The sequence below is a fragment of the Pipistrellus hanaki genome (genome assembly GCF_964339955.1).
Source record: "Pipistrellus hanaki genome assembly, chromosome: 6".
Lineage (NCBI taxonomy): Eukaryota > Metazoa > Chordata > Mammalia > Chiroptera > Vespertilionidae > Pipistrellus > Pipistrellus hanaki.
The window spans coordinates 64000341-64025607 of NC_140508.1; the positions used below are offsets into that span (position 1 = coordinate 64000341).

Below are 25267 nucleotides of genomic sequence, written 5' to 3' on the forward strand. Positions count from 1 at the left end.
ACATCCCCAGTGGGGGGTGTGCAAGAGGCAGCTGGTCAATGTTTCTCTCTCATCGACGTTTCTAACTCTCTGTCCCTCTCAATTCCTCTCTCTGTAAAATCAATAAAATATATTTAAAAAAAAAAAAAAAAGACTATACTTGGTTCGTTTTAAGAGGCTTTTACAACTTTAAAGTGTAAAAAGGATGGCGAATGACCGGTGAGAAATCGGGCCCATGGGGAGCCTTTGTGCCTGGTTCCATTTGCGCAGCTCTGAAGCCAGCAGCGGGTGAGGGCACATGCCGTGTGCTCCTCGCTGATTGGAGCACAACCTCCATACCCCCCACACCCCCTCTGAGAAGTGGCTCTGCAGGGAGAAGTGCCCTGAGAGCCTCAAACAGCGCTGAGGTAGAGGCAGGGTTAACCAAAGGTCAGTGCCTACACCCAGCTCCTCTGTAAGGACTGGACTGATGGACCACCCCCTGGTGCCTGGGGCCCTGGTGGGCAGCAATGGCTGCTCTGAGCTCTCTGGGCTGTCTCCAGGGCTCTGAACCTGACCTGTTTCCTAAGCACTCCACGGCCTGGGAGCTGCACGTGCAGAGTGGGGTGTGCCAGCCAGGCGGGGAGCTGGGATGAGGTGGGGAGTCCGCTTGCCCCTTCTCCATCCCGGTGTTCTCACACGGCCCATGGCCTCAGCCCTGACCTGGACTGCATCACCTGTGGTCGACTTACCATGGAGTGGCCCAGCAGGAAGACGGGCAGCCCCGGGTGGTCTCTCTGCACCACATCCACGTGCTGTAGCACATCCCTGATGAACACGTGGAAGTCGGACACTACCATCCTCTCCCCTTCGCTCTGTCCGTGGCCAACTGGAAGGGAAAGGGAGACGAGAGAGCAGCGGTGACTGGAGGGCTGACTTCTGCCCAAGCGCAGCGGTGTCCTCGCCAGGGTTACCAGCCGCTCTTCACCGAGAACCTGAGTGGATCATCTCACTAAGCCCATTCCAACCGCTCTCACACATGGGGGTCGGTCTCCCCCACCTGTACAGATTGGGAAGCTGAGGCACAGGGTAGATCTTGCCAAGATCATACAGTGAACCAGACTGCAACCCCTATCCACAGCCAGCTGTCTTCCCCGTGCCCATCCCCAAGGAAGGAAGGAAGGAAGGAAGGAAGGAAGGAAGGAAGGAAGGAAGGTGCAAGGAGAGACGCAGCAAGCCCGGTTTTCTGGAAAGCGGCCAGGAGTGAGATCCGTGAGGCTCAACACTTTCCTGGGTTTTCCCAGTTCCTTGACCCTCACAGTTGTGTTCCCACGTTAGCCTTTCACCGGGTAAAGTGTCATCTCACTTCGTAGGAGGGAGTATGACAAACATAACATAAAATAGTCAAGTGTGCTTGCTAGACATTTTCTCAACGAGGTAGCAGTGAAACCAGGTCAGGTCCCATCCCTCTGGGATTTTATCTGTCACCTCTCTGGGCTGTTCTTTTCTTAGGCTGTATCTGCGTCCCCCCTCCTCTCAGGAGGATGTAAGTCTCTATAGAAACAGCTCACTGTCTGCGGCTTCCACATTCAGGCTGAAAGCAGCTGATGCGATTGCTTGAAAATCGCAAAAAAGGAAGAGCTCAGAGAGGACAGGGCCACACAGCGAGAGAATCAGCCCAGACCCTCCCTGCTGCTTCTGCGAGGCAGCGATTATAGCAGCGACTGTAACACTCGTTTCACAGATGAGAAGGTGAGGACTCAGTATCGCCTGACACGGACTGGCTGCCCAGCCCTCAGTGTGGTCAGACCACAGCCTCCTGTTTCCTTCTGTCCTGTCCCCTCCCCCGTGGCCTCCCACCCTCCCCCTGCCCAGCCCCACCTGCGCTCTGCCCCCTGCATGAAGGCCAGGGCCCAGGCCTGTCACCCTTTCAGCAGCTCCCTTGCCTCTCTGAGGATTTTTTCCCTTTTAAAATTTAATTACATTTAATTAAGTTTCATTTTGTATTGTGGTAAAATATACAAAATCTAAAATGTATACCCTCTTAAGCATTTATTAGTGTGCAGTTCAGTGGTATTAGGTACATTCACACTTAACCATCGCCACCATCTTCACCAGAACTTTTTATTTTCCCAAACTGAAATTCACATGTTGATGTCCTAACCCCCCAGTGACTACTTGGAGACAGGACCTTTAAAGAGGCAGTTAAGCTAAAATGAGGTCACTAGGGTGGGCCCTAATCAAACAGGACTGGTGTCTTATAAGAAGAGGCAATTAGGACACAGACACACACGGAGGAAAGACCATGAGGACAAAGGGAGAGATGACTGTCTGCAAGCCCAAGAGAGAGGCCTCAATGAAACTAACCCTGCTGACACCTTGATCTCTGACTTCCAGCCTCTGAAACTGTGAGGAATTTCTATTGTTTAAGCCACCATGTCTGTGGTACTTGTTATGGCAGCTCAAGCTGACTAATACCTGCATTAAATACATAGTCCCCGTTCCCTCCCTCCAGCCCCTGGCACTCACCCTTCTACTTTCTATTTCTTTGAATTGGACTACTCTAAGAATCTCCTATAAGGGAATCCTACAGTTTTGTCTTTTTGTGTCCAGTTTATTCCACTTAGCATAAAGTCTTCAAGGTCCATCCTTGTTATATAACACGTGTCAGAATTTCCTTTCCACATTTTTTATTATTTTTAAACTATATTTTTTATTTATTTCAGAGAGGAAGGAAGAGGGGAAGAGAGAGATATATAAATATCAATGATGAGAGAAAATCAATGATTGGCTGCCTCCTGCATGACCCCACTGGGTATTGAACCATGATCGCATGGTTCATAGATCAAGGATCAACAACTGAGCCACACTGACTGGGCCAGAATTTCTTCCTTTTTATTTTTTTAAAGGCTGGATAATATTCCACTATATGCAATACCTACCACATTTTGTTTATCTAGTCAACTGTCAATGGACACTCAGGTTGCTTCCACCTCTTGGCTATTCTGGATACTGCTGCTATGAACACGGGTGTGTGCAAATATCTATTTGAACTATTGCTTTGAATTCTTTGGGGGCATATACCCAAAAGTGGGATTGCTGGGTCATATGATAGTTCGGTTTAGTGTTTTGAGGAATGGCCCCTCTGAGTCTGAGCTGGAACATCTTTCGCTCTAGACTCAGCTCACAGCAGCCCTTCGCCAGCCTATTCTGTGAGGGCTGGGTGAGTGTGAGCTGTGAGCCAGGCAACAGGACATACTGCCTCTTCACACATAGTCACCAAACAAATTTGCCTCAGCATCTCCTCCAAATTCTCCCTTAGCCGAAAACCTGCAAACCTACCTCCTGACTGAGCAGACACTATAGCTCTTTTTTTAAAAAAAAAAATATGAACCAACCAACATGGCCTTCCTGACCCTTCCCCCCTGTGATGGCTTCCCTTCTTTACCAAAGTGGATTCTTCCTGATCCTAATGGCTCCTGGTGAGCTCTCCCTCTCCCTCTCCCTCTCCCTCCCCCTCTCCCTCTCCTTCTCCCCCTCCCTCTCCCTCTCTCTATTCCGCTCCTGCTCTGGCAATACAGAGGTTCTTTTCATGATTCTTGCAAACTTCCTATAAACTGAAATTATTTATAAAAACAATTTTATAAAAGGAATTCATAGCCATCACGCACTCCATCCCTAGGTACTTGAGTATGCATCTCCTAAAACTCACATGACTGTCGCAACTACAATGCTACTTTCCCACCTGCGGGAATTCACAGTAGCTCCCTAATATCATCTTACATTCGGTCCAAATGCAAATTTCCCAATTGCTGTTTCGCTCTATCTGCAAGGCATGAGAGAGAAGGCCTGTTTCTCTCAGCCTTACAAACAAAGCATCTTGGTTGCTGTTTGGATTTTTGCTCATGTATAGGAGAGAAAGAGTGTGTTGAGCATCTTATCATTTTTTAAAGAGCCATTTGTATTTAGTTTAGGTAAACTGAGAATCCATGTCTTTGCTTGTTCTATCAGGGTTTTGCATTATTCTTGATATTTAAAAGCTCTTTGTATGTTACTTGGTCATTTGACTTTTGACTTTTTATGTTGTGTTTAGCTATGCACAAGATTGGTGTGTGTTTTTTGTTTGTTTGTTTTTGGTTAACCCCAGGATATTTTTCCCATTGATATTTAGAGAGAGTGGAAGGGAGAGGGAGAGGGAGAGAGAAACATCGATGTGAGAGAGACACATCGATTTGTTACCTCCTGCACACACCCTAACCTGGGCAGAGGAACCTACAACCAAGGTAAGTGCCCTTGCCCGGAATAAAACCCAGGACCCTTCAGTCCACAGGCCAAATGCCCTATCCATTGAGCCAGAACAGCTAGGGCAACACTGTTATTTTCGAAAAGTCAAATTACCTGTTTTCTTTTTATGGCTTCTGAATTTTGATTCTTATTAATAAAGGCCTTGTCCACCCAAGGTTATAAATAAATTCAGCCATATTTTCTGTGAATTATTATATGGTTTCATTTCATTTTTTTGTGTGATAATATACACACAACATACAACTTACACTAACCATTTTTAAGTGTCCAGTTCAGAGGCATTAAGTACATTCACATTATTGTATAACCATCACCAACAACTATCACAAGATATAGTTTCATTTTTTACACATTAATCTTTGATCCATTTGGAGTTTATCTTGGTATCCCTATGGTTCTTTTTTTTTTTTTTTTTTAACTTGAGGTGAAATTCAAATACCATAAAATTAACCATTATAATTTTTAACTTGAGGTGAAATTCAAATACCATAAAATTAACCATTATAAAGCATACCAAGTAAGTGGCATTTAGTATATCCACAATGTTGTTCAACCACACCTCTATTAAGTTCCAAAATGCAGAAGGGTCTTAATTGTCTTAACAGAACTTGCTAAGAGGCCCTTTATTATTTCACTGAATTGCAATGTCATTCTTATCATATGTGAAAGTTTCCTTTTCACTCTAGTCTATTCCTGGATTTCTGCTCTGGTCTGCTTAGTCACAAACCAGCCCTTATTACCAGGCATGATTGTGTCTGCCTCGCCGTCTACCTACTAAGCCAGGAGACGCCTGGGCATCTCCAAGCTCTCTCTTGCTCACGTCCACCACTCCCTTGCTGTGACTCTTATCCGGAGGCAGGTGTCTCCCAGTCTCTGGCTCTGGGTTCTCTCCAGAGCTAAACATTCACCTGGTCACGCCCAGGGAGAAAGATTCCCCTGGCTGTCCCATGGTTCCTCAAGCAGCTTCTATCTCAATGGCTCTCTCTTGGATTCTATGTCATGGTTAATGACTCCTAGGCTCATCCAGGCTCCAAATAGAGCTGTCATCGTTGAATTCAGTGCTAGCCCTCTGTCCAGCTGGTCACAAAATTCTTCTGGATTTCTAGATCACAGTCTCCTGCGTCAGTCTCCTTCCTTTCACGCCTACGTTACTCACAGGGACCAAGACGTCTATGGCCTTTGAATTGGTGACAGCTTCCTATCCAGCCCCTGTCCGCCTCAAGCTCTCCCTGCTCTAACCCACTCTGCACTGTCCGGCATCCTCTGCTTGAGGCCTTCTGATCTGGTAGTGTCAGATGGTCCCACTGTTTCAGAATAGAAGTAATACATGCTCACTGTATGGGGAAAACCAGGAAAGCATCGAGACAGCCACTGAGTGTGGGGTTAGTTGGGATGGCTCTGGCCTTTAGGCGGCCTCGGGCTCCCCAGTGGGAAGGCCTCACGCAGGGTTTTCAACTTCTTTGTGCCTCAGTTTCCTCATCTGCAAAGTGGGGGTGATAGTCCCTCCTTGAATTGTTTGTACTATGAACTGAGAGAATCTGTGGTAAGTGCTGGACACAGAGGAAGTGGCAAATAAGTAAAAATTGTGGAAATGAGCATTTTTAAAAAAGAAGGTAACAAACCATTCCTCTCTCATCAACCAGAAATAAGAACTGATATCCCTGCTTTTCAAAGTTCGTGAGTCCCCCACTTCGCTCTTACAAAAAGACCTCATCAGTTCCCGTTGCCACTAACAGAAACCCAAAGAGGATGTTCACTTTAATGAAAAAAAAAGGTGAAAAGCAAAAATGGCGTTCAGGGTTGTTTGGTAGCAGCTGTTACAGAGGCAGCAGAGGCACCCTGAGCAGTGAGAGTGGCCCCACCTGGGAACCACATTTAGCATCTCGGCATCAAACTTTTGACCTGTGTGAGCATCTGCGCTTTAACCCCACTTATCTGTGCATCCGTTAGCAAGGTGTGTCTTAATGTCCCATAAAGGCCTAAGAAAGCTCGTGTGTTCCACCTAGCATAAACCTGGATGTGATTAATTGCGTCAATCGTGGTGAATGGAATTAAAGACATAGTGCATGTGCTGAAATTTGGGTCTGGGAAAGCTCAAAAAGTTTTCCATATAAATGAATGATAATCATATTTTCACTTGACACCATTTTGGCTTACAACAGATTTCACAGGAATGCTCTATTTTCTGATAGCAGGGGAAACATGTGTGAGTAAAGCTTGGTTTATTTCAACGGCCTGGCAAAATGTTCTATAATATACTCACTCAGGAAGAACTCTAAGACATAACATTGAAGAAAAAACAAACCCAAAACTCAAATTGTGGAATGATGCTTGCATGGCTCACCCCTTACATTTTTTACAAACCCACAAACTCATATTATTTCCTGTGGCCCCGGAAGACCATCTGTCCTGCACATGCTCTGAACGCTATCTCGGTATGGCCTCCTCAGGCTCTTTCCAGCATCTCACCTTCTCCCAGACCAGACAAAGCCACCTGGGGCCGCTTTGCTCATACTAGGGCATCCATGACACATGGACTACAAAGGAGCAGAAGGTATAAGTGAAGGTGGTCATCATGTATGCCTTCCAGCAAGACCAGTCAGGGCATATCACTAGACTTCTTGCTCAGTCAACACCCCATTATCTCACGGTTCCTAGGGGCATATGTTTGGGCGTGGGGTGAGGGTGAACGTCAGTCCTCCAATTAGATAAGACCTTTATCTATCTGGGTTGCTGCAACAAGATGGTGAAAACTCTTTGCCATGAACAGACATGTCCTCAATACCTGTTATGTGTCAGGTCTTGACAAGGTACCAGGGGCCTAGAGTTGATTTTTAACTTAACATATAATGCATGGATATTTCTCCCACATCGTTACATAATTTGTATCTGTGATTTATAATGACTGCATGTAAGCCAGTCAGGGGGAATCAAATAAAATCTCACTCAACTGCTTTTTATGGTGGAGCACTGAGATTGCCTTCAGTCTTTTGCTACAATGAATAATACTGAGATGAACATTTTTTATAGCCGTATATAAAATTGTTAGGATTAACTTGCCAAAATGAGATTTCATTCATAGAACCAAAAATGCTTTTCAACTTGATAGCTTTCCCTGTCCCTAGCAAAGTATGGAAATGCGAGTTTCGGCACATCCTTGTCAGCTGAGGGAGCTAGCTATGTCTTTGTTTATTATACAGGAGTGACACACCCACCTTCTTCCCACTGTGGTGCTTGCTTCCAGGTAAAAACCCAACAGAAAGCCATTGTTTTGGTCGGAAGAACAAGTAGCTCAAGTAATATGTTTTCCTTTCTTCCCTTTCTTTCTTTCTTTCTTTCTTTTTTTTTTTTTTTGGTCAACATAATTCTCTACCATTGATAGAGAGAGAGCCATAGTATAAGTCTCCCCATTTGGGCTGACTCACTTAGAAGTCAAGATAGCAGGCAGAGTCCGTGTGACTGCTGGAGCCATGGCAAATGCTCCCACAACAATATGACAGAAGGCCCACTCAGTGGCCTTTGCACATCAAGCCATGCCTCCCTGTGCCAGCAGGCCTCCTCATGACTGTTTGTATTTTCTGCGTCCAGCCTTTAGCCTCAATGCCTTATTGGAGCAAGGATGCTGGCATCCCCAAGTTTCCTTCCTATTTTAGGCGGCAATGTAATTATGCTGCTTAAAATTTAGATATCAAATCCGTTTTCTCATGTAGGCCTGGTTTGTTTTCTGTGCTCCTGTGACATCCAGTAGCAGAAATCCCATTAGCAATAGCATCTTATACCAGAGTGTAAGGAAACAAGACCAATGACAACTTAAAAGTAATGGAAATGCATTCTTGAGCTAAAAGGCTATATAGTAGGTCCATTCGCTGCCAACACGAAAGTATGCTGGGTCATCCCACCAATGCTAAAAATGTCTTTGTTAGGTTCCAGGAGCAGAGAGTGTGGGAACAAAGGGAGATTCAAAGCCACGGGGTAAAGGGACTGCAGAGGTTGATTGGATCCAGGTTCAGGGCAAGAACCAGCCTACGACCAGGAGATCTGCTTCAACCTCTCTTTCTCTTTTTAAAAAACATGCATATGGCAAAAAGTCCAAGATCACAGTTTGTTGGCCTGCAAAATGGTTTGTTTCCCACAGCAGAAGCCATTCCTTCTCTGTGTTGGTTGATGGCCCCGCGTGTCCATCGCGGACACTGGGGACAACACATCTTTGTCTTCCCCACGGCCGCTGCTCTCCGTCACCTTTGACCCAAGAAAAAACATCTCCCTTTGTAGCTCTCCGCAGCATCTAAGCACATCCCCGATCTCACAAAGGACATAAAGGCAGAACTTAATCTCTCTCCTAATTGACAACAGCTTGAAAAAGATGCCAGAATTCAACATATGGGCCATGGAAACACATTTCAGCTCAGATTTTTCCTTTAAGCTGTTACAATATGCTTTATAATGTAACCAGCTAAAAGGCTGTTAACGGTGCGGCATTTTAGAAATAATGCATTCTCAGGATTTCAAATTTAGAGGGTTTATTTGAAAACATCCTACTCTCCACTGTATAAATAAGAGGCAACAGCATGACAAAACGTGTCAGAATGACGGTTCTTGGCATCTAGCAAGATGATCTTCGCTTTGCATCACGCTGACTGATGACTTGGTTTTGGAGATCGGAGGGAGGCTGGTTCCCGCTGTCTGATAAGCTGCCACCTTCCCAGGTGTCATGCCCCTGGGACATTTCTCCTATTCGTTCGTTTTGTCTCATGACCTGGTCGGGCTCTGGGCAATTCTAGGCTAGCCAGAACCATCCAGAAATGCTAGACCTTTGCCTCAGATCTCCCGGATGAATACAGAAAGTACCCCGGGTTTATAAACAGGCAGCAGCTGTGGGGTGGGAAGAGGCATTCACGATCAGAGACTTCCAGGATGCGATGAGATCAAGGAATAAAAAAGCGGTAACAAAATAACAGGAAGCTCTGCAAATTCCGTAAATAACACTGAGGCAAATTACAGAAAACCACAAGATCAGCAATCGTAAGGGTTTAAAACTTCAGGAAAACGCTTCATATAAAAAACACTTCCTATACTTAGAACCAGACAAAGGGGGAAAATGTCAAAGGTATGGGCAACAATTTGCCAAATTAGACAAATTCCTGAGCTGGCTCGGGTTTCACAGAATACTTCACTGGTGCATGACTTTCTCTGTGTCCGTATGGTCACTTTTGCTGGAAAATAGGTTATAGAGACTATGTTTTGACTAATACATTTGCCTCCACACCTTAAACCCATGGGTTGGCAGTTCCTGGAAGACCCGATACAGGGATCGGCGTCGGATCTGCATTCAAATTCTGCTGCGACTCTTCAGCTGTGTGAGGTTGGGCACACTCCTTCACCACTATGATCGTGGGCCTCCCAACAGCTAAAATCGGCATCAGAGACAGCTGTATCTAGCTGGCGGCCGAGGCCCAGAAAACGTTAGTCTTCCTTCGTCCACCGTTTGTGACCCCAGGAGTGAGAATGCCTGCTTTGAAACCAGAACCACGAGTTCTGAACATGGTGTCCACTGCACAGTCCTTCCCCCTGAAGCCAAACAAGGCTTTCCAGCGAGTAACTGCACCCTGGGCACCCGCCGCCTTGGGCCTCTGTGGTCAGGAGCTCTCCCTGGGAGCCGAGCTGAGAGGACGGAAGGAGCAGGCAGAACGGGGGCCCCCAGCTCCTTCTGAGACTGGCTGTGCAATGTCCAGCTTTTGCCACCAAACAACCAAAGTGATTATGACCTTTCTAAAGCAAAGGCACTGGATAAGGAAAACCCTTTAATAGAGCAATGAGGATTCTGTCTTGCATCAGAGCCACAAGAAAATTCCTAGGATGGAAAAAATTAATTCTCAGAAAGAACTAAAAAAAAAATGCTTTTCATCCTATTCTGCTACCTATGCCTTTTTAGAAACACACCTGGACACTTATCTTGGTCACTTGGCAGGCTGACTACAATGTGCCCCTGCAGCCCCTCCCAGCCAGGGCTGGACTGGGGCTCGGGCTTGCTTTGACTGACGCAGTGCAGCCAAGGTGACGTTTGGCCAGGTCTGAGCCCAGGTTCGATGGGTCTCATAAGCTTCTGGAAACTGTGCTAACCTAACGGATGACAGAGACTAGCCTAGGCACAGCAGCCAGATGATCCCCAGGCCAGAAGGGCCTTACTGATCTATAGCTGAGTCCAGACTAAACTTACTGACACACAGGATCACGAGCTAGATAAATCGTCGTCTTAAGCCACTCAGCTTTGGGTGGTTTGTTACATCAGAATAATTGACTGATTGGCTGGTGACTGTGACAATGCCCCTGGGTGAGAAAACCTGGGCTCACTTGAAACTGGCCCCCAGAGAATTCCATTTTAGACTTCGAAGCTTTGGCAGAGAAAGCTGTTCTCCTGTGAGACAGCTGGAGTTGCCTAGTCCACCGTGTTTGACCTGTGCCAGGGGAAGAGCCACAAATAAGAGCTTGGTCAACAAGCATTTTATGCTGATCTCCTTATGTTACATGACAAAACACGTGAATACAGTCTCCTACACCCTCCGCCTGCCAACCCTCTCCCTTGGACGAGCATCCTTCTCTCTTCTCTACCCACTCACACTCAGATGTCTCCACCTCTGTGTAATTTTGTGCAATGGTCTTCTTTTTCTTTCCACAAACAGTCCTCTAGCTTTCCCCTAGACAAATGTCCTGGAAACCCTCCCATAGCCCAACTCATGGCAGTTTTTCCTCCTTTTTAACCAGTCAGGGCTGAGTGTGCTGAGCTCTCCGCTGTGGGCGTGTGGGCTGTGTCACGAGAACAAGGTGCACCCAGGCCAGGTCCTTCTGGGGTGGGAACCGCAGGCATCACCGGTCAAGTGAGCATTTTACAGGGAAGGCCAGGACACAGGGAGACTTTCCAAAGCCCACAGGCCAGCGAACTGACCCGTCCTGCAAAACCGGCCGAACCCTGTCACCTCCCTCCGCTCTGGGCCCCAGAGCCTTCGGTGTGCAAGCACAGGGCTCTGCAGGTAGAGCTTCTCTTTCCTGCCCTAATCTAAAACGCATGTGCATTAAAGTCGCTATATTTTCTAAGAGAGAGAAACTGCCCTCTACCTGCTGTTGTTCCATTGGTTGATTTTCTTTTCTCTTTTTATTTTATTTTTTTTATTTTAGTTAATGGTCTTTCATTGGAACAAAATAAAAGGAAGATTTTTCTACTCTTGCATTATAAAATAAACACCAGATTCTTATGGGAAGAAGACAATACAAGGAATGTGGGAGATGCAATGTTCACAGGAGTAAGAACAGAAACCCAAGCAGGAAAAAAGAAGAGAACCGCAAAGAAGCCTGGGGCAATCTGGCCTGTGTGCTCAGAAGCCGGCCCCTCTCTGACCTTCACTTTCCTTGTTGGAAGTGGCGGCAATAACAAGGGCAGCATGGGGCCCAAGGGGAGGAAGCCCCTCCTGCAACTAAGATGAGGCTCAGGAACCCTCCGATGGCCTTATCAAGGTCGCATGGCTACAAGATGGCAAAGGCTCCTGGCCCATGGGGACGTGCGGGTTTCACCGCCCCCAGCAGGGCCCCCTGACACTCTTTCCTTGGTGACAATCTCCAAATTCCACCCCTGCTGCATCTCCACCTCTGACTTGGCACATGGAGTGGACCAGCCTAGACCGGCCGGTACTGCATGAACCTTGTCTTCCCTTGGACGGCACTTCCTGCCACAGGCCACATCACAGCCTCTGGGCACGTGGGCCTCGGTGCATCTCAGCTGTTTTCCTGGTTTCTGTGGCGCACCCTGCCCCCCAGGCCTTGGTTTCACACTGCTTCTCTGAGCTTCCTCCTCCTGCTGGTACTTCCTTCTGTGAGCTCAGCCCACGACCTCTAATCCCCGTGACCTGCCAGGCTAGGCCGCCCACACTCCTACCCAGTCCACTCTGAGCTCCTTCTATCCCCTTGGACTCAGAGAGAATCTCTCCCTCTTTCAGGGAAGCAGTCCTGCTGTCATCCGCACCACCATAAAAGGCAAAACGAGAAAGAAAATTATGTATATATAGATCCCTACCAATATGTTCCAAGATCGCAAGAAATACTTCACTTCTGCTCCCGTCTCCTCAACCATAAGATGAGAATTTCAGAACCTCCTGCTAATGGTAGTGGGAGACTTAGAAATGTTGTATAACCATCCAGTGTCTCAAATTCTTTACATGACTAACTGGATTAATCCTCACAACAGCCCTGCTGGTAAGACAACATTCCTGATCTCCATTTTCCCGGGGTGGCAACTGAGGCACGGAGGGGTAACTAACCAGCAGCGCTGGGATCCACCCTAGGCCATTAATCCCTGCAGGAGCTCAGCAGGTTCCCCTACAGGCCAGGGGAGCCAGCGTCCTGGAGCGCTGGCTGGGAGGGGGCGGCTGGCCGGTGTCCTGCGAAGGCTGGAGTGGGGCCGGCCTTGGCCTAGGATGCAGGGAAGGCACATGATTCGTCCCCAGCCTGCCCCCAAGGCTCCCAGCCGGCCTCCCCACACTCCCTCCCACGCAGCAGCTGAGGAAACCAAGGCTGGGGAGGAAAAGGGGAAATGCCACAATGAGAGGGTTTGGGGGGGGGGAGGGCGGGCATCTTGTAAGATGCCTTTTGAAATGTGGGCATTCATGTTCACACATCCCACACTCTTTGGATGGAAACACTTCCTCAAATGTTTGTGCATTCTGTTTTTAAAACTTCACCCTGAGCCCCAGCGAGGGGATGGTGTAGGGAAAAATGCAACATTTTTGTTTGTTTTTATGTTTTTTGGCCTCCTCAGACCTTTGGGCGGTGGCTCCCAGTTTGAGTTGTCACCCATCTATGCCGTCTGGGAGGGACGATGCTAAAGGCAGGGCTGTCGGCCGCTCTGCCGCTCTCTGAGCCTGCACAGCGCATCTGCCCGGGGAGGCCCCTTACATGCTGCCCAGCCTCAGGCAGAGAAGCCAAAGGCAAACCTTAACGCAAATAATTCCACTTCTCATGAGTCGCTACGACCCGGAACAAGAAACGGCCGAAGCTAAAGCTCTGCTGTGTGTGGGAGGAGGGAGGAGCGCTCTGCCTCCCTCAGAGCACCCAGCCTCAGGTGCGCCCCTTGGTCCAAGAGGGCTGCTGGCCTCAGTCACAACATCCCACTTACATTCTAGACACCAGACGTGGTGCCTGCCTTCTGAGGAGGACTTCCTGGAAGTTCCTTCCATCAACTTCTATTTTAACTTAGTCACAGGGCCACACCTAGTCATTCGGGAAGGTGGGAGGTGGTGTACATTGCCGATCTGAATAAAACCAGGCCTCAGTTCCTAAAAAGAAGGGAAAGGTCGGACGATGGGTAGGCAAACAGCAGTCTCTGCCAGCTGCTCTCTGTTTATGGGAAGTGACTCTGGTTTTCCATTAACAGGAGTGCCAGAAAGCGTCTTTAATAATTACACCAACATACGAAAGTGAGTCCAGGTGCTAAGAACACATATTCGGCGCAGGTGGTCTGTGCCAGGACCAAGCTGTGAAGGTGGTGCCCTGTGACTCGTGTCAAAGTGTCAGTCTCTTTTCTTGAGGATTCTGCTGGGTGTAGCCAGGAGAACAGGGGAAGTCCCTTACAATTTTCTTTTCTTTCTTGCTAAGAAAGCCTTTAAAAATCAGATATATTTTGTGGGGACAAAAACAACAACAAAAAAAACACAGAACAGAGCAGAACACGTATGCTGCCAAGGAAAAAGCTCTTGCTAAAGTGGAAATCTCACTCTTGAAAATGTGCGGATTGTGCCTGCTGTAAGTTGTGAATGTTATCACTGCAGGTGAGGGCGAGTGGAGGGGGCTCTGACGGCTCTTTCCCACAGGTCCCTGTTTGCGCCCGCAGCGGCTGGAACACGCGGGTCAGGCGGCTCTCACACCTGTCGCTCTGCCGCTGGGTGATTGGCCGGCGTCCCCGCCTCTCCGGACCTTCGTCACCCGTTTCCTGGCCCCGGTCACACACATGGACGTGTGACTAAACTTCTACACTCTGACCAGTGCACAGCAGGTGTCCCATGAAGGTCAGGTTCACCTTTCTGTATCGAGTGTCGGCTGTGTCTACCTGTGGTCATTTAGAAATCTTAGCCACGGGCGTGTTCTCACATATCCTGGCACTTTCCTGCTCGGAGAGGTTCTTGTTTACAGAAATGGTGCCACTGTGTAGAAGATGCTTGTAGCCCAGAGAGCCTGCGGACCTCAGGAGCTTCTGGTCTGTGGGTCAGCTGGGAAGAAGCAGAGGGGGAGGGGAGTTGGGGGGGTGGGCACTGACCTGCCTCCGATCAGCCCAGCACCTCCTCCCTCATTCCCCCCAGCAGCCTTGGAATCTGTCCCCTGGCCTTCCGATGAAGTACTTACGAAGCATGATTCCTCTGCTTTTTCGGTAAAAGAAGTTCCCACTGAATAAGCCCTCAGAGATTTTACAATCGGGTGACATGTGCACAATAAGCCGTGAAAGAAATGACGGCTATTGTGGTGCTAAATGATCCAGCACTCTCCTCCACTCTGGGGGAAAGCAGCTGGCCCCTGCCTCACAGTCTTTGCCGGCAGGCCCTGCCTAGCAGACTTGGTTTTCTGCGTGGAAGAAAGGAAGCCAGTGGTACAGAGAGAGGGCTCTTTGAAGTGAGCACAGCCTTTCAAACAAAGGCAGAGCAGAGGGAGCCCAAGTTTCTTGCACAGAGTTTACTGGGTTTTCTTTGACATAAGGTGTCTAGGGGAAGCCTCGGGCCCAGCAGACAGATGGGCAAACTGAGGCTAACCAGAGTACACGGACTAGTCCTGGCCACGCAGCCAGGAAAAGCGGACCAGGCCAGGAGCCCGAGCCCCTCTGCCTCGGGCTGGGCGTGACCTGACAACAGGCTCCGATCCCCGTGAGGCTCCCGGGCGCGGTTAGCACGGGGCACACGGCACTGTCTCTGCCGGTGGGGAAGCCGAGGAATTGGGTAAAGGACGGGGTTCCACCCCTGGAATCGGCCCTGGCGCTGTGCCTGTCCCTTGGCTGGGCTTGGGTGCCACCTCTGGGAGTCCGAGCACCTCTGAGTAGAGGCTTGGCATTAGGTGTGTGGGGAGCTGGCACCTAATATCTGGGCTACAAGCATCTCGATACAGCTGGCACCCCCAACAGACTCTAGTTCCCCAGCAAATCCTGGAGCTGCTCTGGCACGCCTGTCGATTCTATGATGCAGAAACCCCAGGGCCATTTGCCTGGGGACTGCGCTCCCAGCCAGCTGTTGGGAGGCACACAGCAAGGGGCATTGCTGGTCAGACTCGGCCTGCTGCACCCCAGCCCGAAGCAGTTTTCCAGAAATGGAGATGCTCCCGAGTTGGAAGAGTGTGGGGATTTGACCAGAGCCTTGCCATCCTGACGGCTGTGCAGCTTCGGGGAAGTCACTCTGCATCCCTGAGCTTGCGCCCCCTCCCTCTCCCCACCCCTCCTTGTTACATTGCTGAAAGGATTAAATGGAGGCGATCATCGGAAATAATTCCTAGCACAGAAATGATGGATTTTCCCTAGGCGGAAAAACATTATTTTATTTTCTTTAACAGGGTCCGTCCTCCAGGCCAAATTCATACACACACAGACATGATTCATAGTCTGAACTGGAGAAAACCCAGAGAAACCACCATTCTTTGTCAAGTGCCTCATCATTCACCAGACATCCACTGAGCAGCTGCACTGTCTAGGTCCTGGCTGGATGCAGAGATCAGCCAGCCTCGGGCACTGCTCTGAGGGTGCTTCCCGTCAGGGGGTGTCTTGTGGCCGACTGTGCTGTGAGAGCCCTGGGTGTGGGAGGCAGTTCCTGGGGAGCTCCTGCTCTCTGGAGGCATACCGCTTCTCCCACGGGCTGTCCTGTTAGAGCCACAGCGCTGGGTGCTGGGCTCGGCTCAGGACAGGGGTGAGAGGCTGCGAGGGAGTGGGTGCCTTTCCAGGGCTCCTCCGACTCCAGCAGGCAGTGCCACCCGCTACCCAGCCTCTGCTTATAGAGGCAGGACCTCACGGTGCCCCCCGGGGGCTGCTTCTGCAGCCACACCATGTGGAAGGGACTGAAGCAGACTGCACACGGCCTTCATGCCCCGTGCCAAGTGCTGTCTGCAATAAGCTGCTCACTCTAATAGCTGACGATGGAGGAATCGGTCTCATCATTTGCAGATGAGGGACAGGCCCAAGGGGTCCAGCACACAGACCTCAGGCTGCCTTGGTCCCTGCATGTCCGGCCCGGCCCAGCTCAGACTTGCCTGGCCTTCGAACACAGCTTCTTCATTCCTGAATGTCCAGGGAAGCACTAAGCATGCACGGCCTCACAGAGTTCTCACTGTGCTGGGAACCCGTACCGCGGTGGCCTTTCAGTTTTTCCTTTTACCACCAACAGAAGAGAAACCAAGGCTCTGGGAAAGTGGCTCGCAGGGCGGTGAGCTGGGATTCTGACGCCGGCCCTGCACTCCTGGCCTGCGCCCTCTCCTCTGGAATGAAGGCGACCGTCATGCGGTCTGCCTTGGCAGCGACTTTCGGAAAAGAAGTTAACGAAGGCTGTGGAAACACTCGGGAAGGGTGTATCACGCATGGATAGCCGTGACTTATGATTTCCAAGCTGGTATCATGTATTCAATACATGTTAAAATAGCCAGTTGAGCCAACAGACATGAAAAGATACTCACTGTCACTCATCATCAGAGAGATGCAAATTAAAACCATGAGATATCACCTCACACCCGCCAGAATGGCTGTCATCAAGAAACCAACAAACAACAAGTGCTGGTGAGGACGTGGAGAACAGGGAACCCTCGTGCACTGGTGCAGCCACTGTGGAGAACAGTATGGAGTTTCCCCAAGAAATTATAAATGGAGCTGCATAATGACCCAGGAATTTATCCGAACACTTATCTGAAAGACTATATGCACCCCTGTGTTCACTCCAGCATTATTTACAACAGCCAATATTTGGAAGCAGCCCAAGTGCCCATCAGCAGACGAGGGGATAAAAAAGCTGTGGTACATTTACACAATGGAACACTACTAAGCTGTAAAAAAAAAAAAAAAAAAAAAAAAAGGAAATCTTACCCTTTGGACAGCATGGAGGGGCCAGGAGAGCATTATGCTCAGTGAAATAAGCCAGTCAAGTCAGAGAAAGACAAGTACCACGTGATCTCACTCATATGTGGAGTCTAACGAACAAAATACACTGACAAGCAAAACAGTGGCAGACTCAGAGAGCAGGCTGACAGCTGCGGGGAGGTGCTGGGGAGCTGGGTGGGGGTGGGGTGGGGGTGGAGGGGTTGAGCAAATATGACACACCAGAGAGAGAGAAAACCTCACAGACACAGCAGTGTGGAGATTGCCGGGGGTGCTGCGGGGGAGGTGGAGGAGGGTAAGGGGGGGACACATGGTGATGGAAGGACAGTGTACAGATGATGTGTGTAGAATTGTGCACCTGGAACCTGTGTAATTTTGTTAACGTGTGTCACCCCAATAAACTCAATAAAAAAGATAAAACAAAATTGCCACCCGAGGCTTGTAAGCAGCTTGTCCGCTGTAATGCGGTTCCTTTCTCCGGCGAGAGGAGGCCCCACTCCCCCGCCCGCGCTCTCCTGCGGCCCTGGCGGCCTGCAGCATCGCAGTCACTTATTTTTAGTTCTCTGTGGGGCAGACATTCCCTGGTCACATGCTATTTCAGCTCGGACTTCCAAACGGCTCCAGTTCACACACAGAGGGTGCTCCTCCCCCAGCACTCTCCCTCTCCCTCCCACCCCCATTCCAGGCCTGAGCGTTCCCTGTGGGCCCCACAGCCACGCAGACTCTCTGGGGGACATGCTGAAGCGCAGCCAGCCTCGGCTCTACCTGTTTAAAACTGTGAGCAGCTCCGTCCATGGTCCATCTGCAGCCAGAGTTATTTCAAATGCTCATTTACCAAGAGCAGCAGCCATTTCCAAGCCTGGGAGCCCCACATGTAGGCAGCCCCCGGGGAACCTGTAGTCCCGGCCCAAACCTGCCATGGTGGGCAGGACCTCGTACCCAGCACCTGCCCCCAGACTTTAATGTGCGAAGACAGGCCTTCCTGGAAGGCTGATGGCGGCTTCCTGCTCGCTGGAGACTAACAGAGACCATAATTATGCTCAGGCCTTAGCTTCGGTTAGGAGTGTGCGTATTGGAAGAGGCACCATGTGCTGAAATGCTCCCTTGGACCAGGTCTTGTCCGAAGGGCTTTACGGATGGTGACCACAGGCGCCCCACATCCAGGTACCTGACCCCATCCCCACTTCAGGGGAGGAAACAGAAGTCCTGGGGTCAGGCCCTCGCCCTGCCTCTGCAGTGGTGAGTGGGGCAGCTGGGGCTCACACCCAGGCGGTTGCTCCTGATCCTGCCTCTCACCTGGGCAGCTGTGCCAGGTCATTCTCCTCCTCTTGGCCTCCGAGTGTGCTGGGAAACCCTGTGTGTCTCTGAGAGTGACCGACCCACCCGACTTGAATGTCTTCAGGAAAATATTCAATCTTTGCAGATGGATAATAATCCAAGGTAATTGTTACCTAAGCCAGGTGCATACTGTTTATTTTTTAAATATGTTTAAAATTTTTAGAGAGAGGAAAGGAGAGGGAGAGAGGGTCAGGATAGAGGAGGGACTAGGGAGAGCACACTCCCTTTAAGAACCTCTGGCCTGCCCTAACTGGTTTGGCTCAGTAGATAGAGCGTCAGCCTGAGGACTCAAGGGTCCCGGGTTTGATTCCAGTCAAAGGCATGTACATTGGTTGCGGGTACATCCCCGGTTGGCGGGTGTGTGTGTGTGTGTGCAGGAGGCAGCTGATCGATGTTTCTCTCTCATCAATGTTTCTAACTCTCTATCCCTCTCTCTTCCTCTCTGTAAAAAATCAATAAAATATATATATATTAAAAAAAGAACCGTTGGCCATGCAGCAGACTCCCCGGGTTTCAGGACGCACCGGGAGGAAGAGCAGCTCTGTTGGCCTCACAGAGAGGCAGAGCACGGTCCTCCCGGCTGCAGAGCTGGGTCGGGAAGAACCCAAGATGGCCCACCTCATCCGCGTGCCTTTCCTCTGCCTCCCAGGCTGGAGAACTGGTATGCAAACGTCTGGACCAGAGAAAAGACGGCTCTGGGATTCCAGGAGCCTCCGCTTGGCTTCCAAAGCCCCCAACACGAACGCACGAGACAGGACTCGGACGACAAACGCGCCTGAGTCACACGTGAATCACTCGGCACGTTCAGTGTATCTTCACAGCAGTCATTTTCTAAATATTTGCAAAAATGAAATCAACAGTGGGTAGGAAGCCAGGGGTGGCTGCTCCAGACGTCAACAGAGGGAAGCCCCAAGATGCTGGCAGAGAGGCGGCTTCTGGGACAGTGACATGGGCAGGAGGGGTCCCACTACGGGCTGAAGCGCTATCGGGCTAAATAAAATGGGAAGTGTGAGCAACCTGCTGCAGAAAAGATGGAAACGAAGGAAAAACGAGGACAGCACAGGTATTTACTGAACACCTACTATGTGCCCAGCAGGTGCCACATTCACATAATCCTCAGCAAGTAGATACTATGACTCTGGTAGGGAAACTGAGGCTCAGTGTGGAGCGGTGATTTGTCCAAGGTCACAAGTATCATGTCCTCCAAAGATTTTTCTGGATGCTCACTCCCCAAGGGAGACTCTCACCGCTGCACACGCCCGCCAGGGCCCTGGAATGAGCTCCTCTGTTCTCTGTGCTTTTAAAGCATGTCTGTCCCCTTTGTGGTATTGGGTTTTTGGAGGCAGCGCCTGCATCTGCATCATTTCCATATTTCCACACCCAGTACAAACGCTACACAGAGTAGGCTCTCCTGTAGCATCTGCTATACGACATGCTGAATCTGCTGATGGCAAACCGTACATTTCCAGTGTGGACTACATCTACACTACACCTGATGCAGATTCTTCACAAGAAACGCCGGTGGTGACCCCGGCCTCCTTCGAATTTGCCCAAGAGTACCGGACAGGCCGGGGTGACGCCCAGCCATGTGGGTTTCCACACGCCTTCCAGGAGCAAGGAGAACCCTTCTTCCTCCCACTCCGTCCACAACCACAAGGGAATCTTATCATTGAAGTTTGTTGTTATATTTTTTAACCCTTATTTTACAGATGATCAAACTAAGGCTCGGGGAAGTATCTGCTTTATTAAAAAAAAGAAGCAAGTGACCAAATAACCTCATGTTAGAGGGTCATGTCCAAGAGGGAAGGTCTGCCTAACTATGAATCAAGCAGGAATGGGGAGGTGAGGGAGGGAACCACAGAGACCCAAATGGATCCAGGCACACCCCAGGCCTGACGCCTGAGGCGCCTGCAGAGAGCTCACCCCCTCACCACCCGCCCCCTCCCCTGCCCCGTCCTGGACTTAGGCCTTCTGAAGCATCAAAAGGACTACTCACTCTAAGATTTTCATCCTCATATTTACTAAGACAAGAAAAATTGTTAACATAATTTTCAACCATTTCAAGCGAAAGAATATATTACTGGAATTAGTGGCAGTCTACTTCAGAACAGACCCAGCAAGTACCTTGACTCAAACCTGTCTCCCTGAATGGGAAACACCTGGTGTATGTGTTTCTCCCCAGAATGCCCTGAATACCCTTTTTTGGCCAGGGAAGGCCCCCTCCCAGGTTACTCAGGCATGCCTGCCACCCACAAACATTCCCTCAGAAACCCCTCTTCTCACACACCCCGGCATAGTTTTAAAAGATCTCTGAAAGAAAACCAATGAAATGCACCTAAGCCATAAAAAAAAAACAACAAAACCCAAAATAAACTTCCTTTAACACTTTCCCTCAAATATTTGCAAATAATTAATTCACTGTTAATCAGTTGACAGTTACTCTTTTATACTTTGTAAATATAGACAGACCAAGTTCAGTCGTTTTAAGTGGGCCACTGCTCAGCTAGGAGGCTGCTCACCGGGAGGGGCGATCTGGCCAGCAGCCTTGTCACCCGGGGCCTGCCGCCCACCGCCCCTCCACCCACATGGCCTCCTTCGCCCCTCTATCGGGGTCACTCTGCCGAATCTGCTTGCCAGGAAGGCCGAGGGGTTTCCAGTGAGTCACCATGAGCAGGCGGTGACTGAGGGGCTGGGTGCTGCGAGAGCCACCCCCCAGGGTTATATTTAGAACGGCACAGAAAATCCCAGCCTCTGTGGTTTTCACCTGTTCAGATGTCGCCACAGCAGCCCCACTTCTGCTTCGTGCCTCTTCCTCGCTGGGCCCTGCCCTGGATCCCGGCTCCTGATGGTTCCAAAAGACCCCTGGTGGCCCTCGCTGCTGCCAGCAGCCACCCTCTCTCCCGGCATAAACTCCTCCACAAGCTCCACGTGTCCCAAGGGACTTACCACGGGGCCCCGAGCTTCGCCAGCAGGGGCTGTCCTCGGTTTCTGTTCCTAAACCTCAGGGTCTGCCTAACCCTCATGTGGGGATTTCTACCTGAATAGGGCATAAGCATGTGACCTGGTATATCCAGCTTTTCAATCTCTGGCCTCTTCTGCCTAGAATCGTGGTTCTCAGCCTCGGGTAATTTCCAAAGCCTCGATGTTCCGGCCACACCAAAAACCCAAGACATCCATCGCTGAGGAGAGAGGGCCCCCAGGCACCAGTGTTCTTCAGGAATCCTCTGTACTTTCAATGGGCGGCCAGTGTGAGAACCAGAGTTCTCAGGGATCACTGCCTCTTCTCCACACACACCCTTTCTTCTTCTAGCAAGCTCCTACTCACCCAACAAGTCCCTCTTGGCATTGGGAAAGCCCCGTATCTCTGAGGTGCTGTACCCCACCTCTGCTCCAGCCTCTCTCCACATCACTGTCTAGCTCCACCTGACTGCTACCCCTGCCCCAGCCTTGGCCACCAGACTCGAAGTTCCGGTGGCCACTGTGCGGGATCCTCTCCATAAGATGAGACCTGATCATGCCCTGTGAATGTGGGCACTTACTTTACTGCTGATATTTGAGACATTTCTGGGCTGATCTATGATGGATCACGAACTCCTTCATTCATTCAACAACCAATGGAGATGCCTCGACTCTCTGCTCAGTCCTGGGCCCCACACGGCAGATGAGAAGATGGTGGGGGTAGAGAGAGAGGCTATCACTGACACAGTAAGACAGTCTTTGTCTGCCAGGAGCTTGCTGCTTCCACCATAAAGGAATAAGTTACCACTCAGGGTGACAAATGCTCTAACAAAGCTCAGCACTTAATAGAGGCTGCTTGATTTTTCTGGTGAAGACAGGTCACTGGAGCATGAGGACAGCAGTTACTAAGTCCTTGCATTTCCCCCTGCATTACGCCTAACCCAGGGCTAATTAGGAACTTGAACCACTCCTTGCTGAGGATGCTAATAATAACCTTCACATCAAAACACTGCGAAAGAACACGGGGATGGATAAGCTAGAAGCATGATTCTGTGAGTTAGCTGTTATACCTAGAAAGCATATAAAGTAGAAATGTTGAGAAATGCCCTCTTAAATGATAAACTTGGAGTGTGGTGTGGCAGAGGACAAGATGGCTACTAGCAATGTGCATTTTCTACTTCTTTCGTACAGAATCTTTTTGTTTCGTTTGCATCTGCAAATACACGTTTAACAAATTAGATTTCTCTGCCTCCCTTACAGCATGGGGGTAGCCATGCTGTGCGGTGCTGACAAATGAAATGCAGCTGGAATATGCCTGGGAGCTGCAAGAAATATGTGCTTTCCTCGTATGAGCCCAGCCCTTTCCGCTGTGCTGCTTCTGCGTCTCCTTCCTGCTTAGAACAGGAGGAGGAGATGGCATCCCTAGGCATGAAGGCCACAAGCTGAGAACAGCCGAGCAGAACTGCAGATGGAACCCTGGGCGCTGATGGCATACTGGCGGTCTCAGCGTCTCCCGCAGACTTCGAGAAGCATGAAATGTATTTGTTAAGTTACTGCCAGCAGGTTTCTGTTGCATACAGTCCAACTGCCAGGACTGGTGTGTGTGCTTCGGTGCAATGACAATGGGCCCCGGGCTACACAGCCTCAGAATCCTCCCCTCTAAAAGGAGGCTGTAATATTCATGGTTATGAGAGATCAGAAATAATGTACGAAAATGCTTAGAACACAGCCTGGTGTGCAGTTGGCACTCAATAAATGTCAGGAATCGTCATTCTCATTTCTGGCAAGCTGTTCCTGCCCATGAGGTCAACCTGTAAAATTCTAAGGTGAGAATGGAAAGCACAGTTACATGAGATACTGAGGGGCAATCTGTGTCAATCTCTCAGGCACACTGAGAGACACAGCCAGACTGACATAATGGGAGCGTCTCGAGATCCCTGTCTAAACAATAAAATTAGATTGTAAATTAATTAAACAAGATTTAACTTAAAATCCAGTTAGCACCAGATTTATAGAAACCTGTTTTTCTACAAATTGTGTTAGAGAAACCAGCAACACAACCCTTGTTAGCAGCCATATCTATCGTTTCATTCTAGTTTCACAGCAGCCTCTGCAGGCCTGATAGATGACCCAGCTCTGGGCAGCACCCCTGACTCCCAGCCTCAGCTTAGCTGGGCCTGCTAAGCGCCTTGGAGTACCCCATTTGGATACACAGAACATCAGCTGGTCTGCATTGTGGCTAGAGGGGGTCTCAGAGAGAACAGAGTAAAGGGGAAGAAGGCACCCAATTAGGCTGAGCCCTCTCCATGCATTATCTCACCACAGCCCTTTCTGTGTGACAGGCCTATCTTGCCCATTTGGTGGATGAGAAACTGAAGGCTTGCAATGGCTAACAAAGGTCTCTAAGATAGCAAGGCTTGGAATCACAGTTCAGTGGGGACTTGGACCCAGGTATGCTTGCGTCTGAGCCCTTGTGCCGTCTGGGGTGAAGGGTCCAGCAGCATGCTGCTGACAAGGCACAGGAGGGCGGGATGACAATGCTCCTTTTTAAGGGCTGCTGGGCAAAGGAAGATCTCTATTGGGAGCCTTCCCAGCCATGGAGAATGTCACAGAGATAATTAAGGGACTACATACTGCCTTAGTCAATGAACAATACATGTTAATGGTTATTGTGGGTTCTGTTATAGGACAAAGAAGCAAAGACTCAGCCTGGAGACGTGTGTGTGTGTGCGTGTGTGTGCGTGTGTGTGTGTGTGTGTGTGTGTGTGTGTGTGTGTGTTTGGGGTTTTCTTGTGACCAATATGGTCTTTCGAGACTTACTGTTCTCCTGGTTTGAAATGCTTTCTAAAGCTCTTGTGGTTAAAACAGAGTTTAAACGGCACTGGCACTGACGCATCACATCCATTTGAAGTCCCCGGGGAGACAACCAGGGCTCATTTCGTACGGAAAGCGCTCTATAAATGTAAGAGGATTACTTGGCCTGGGGCTAGTTCTTATATAAACATATTTCCACTTTGGTTTTTCAGTGGAGTTTCCTAAGTAGCCTACATTCAATTCCAAACTCAACAGAAACCGCTGGTCAGACATGCTTTTTGTTTAGATACTATGCATTTTTTTTCTTCTTTTTAACTTAGAAACATCTCATGGAGGATGTACTTTCCACGTTTCACTGTAGGAACCAGAAGAGAATAGTTGAGGAGGAAGAAGGACAGAGATAAGGTAAACTAGGCCTTCCTACACCCCAAAACTGTCAGGCACTGGCCAGAACCGTGGGCCCTGTGCCCTGTGGCCCTGGGGGTACTCACCGTGGTCATGGGCGAACACCAGCAGTTGCAGTCCCACCAGCATCTGAGCCAGCTCATCGTAGCGGCCACAGTGCTCCCCGGCTCCATGGGACACAAAGACGAGGCCCCTGCAGGGAAGAGAGGGGAGCTGGGTCAGGAAGGCGGTAGGTTGTGAGGCTGCAGCCAAGCAGTCCAGAGTGTTCATGACATCACAAGTCACAGACCAGACGGCAGACTACATGCATCAGTGAGTGAGAGGGGATTGCTCTTAGAACGCTGATCAGGGGTCCCACGGAATGGAGTCCAGATCCCGTGAGCTCTCAGG

The 25267-nt window shown here is 49.6% G+C and overlaps 1 protein-coding gene across 2 annotated transcripts in view; it reads right to left on the reverse strand.

The window, feature by feature from the left end:
- MGLL (monoglyceride lipase) overlaps nucleotides 1-25267 on the reverse strand; it is a 96275-nt gene that overhangs the window by 29712 nt on the left and 41296 nt on the right. For both annotated transcript variants that reach the window (XM_084887359.1, XM_084887358.1), the window contains exons 3-4: nucleotides 24964-25070; nucleotides 711-847 (exon numbers count right to left, since the gene is read on the reverse strand). In XM_084887359.1, coding sequence (XP_084743485.1) covers nucleotides 711-847; nucleotides 24964-25070 — 244 coding nt within the window. The remainder of the gene's footprint in view (nucleotides 1-710; nucleotides 848-24963; nucleotides 25071-25267) is intronic.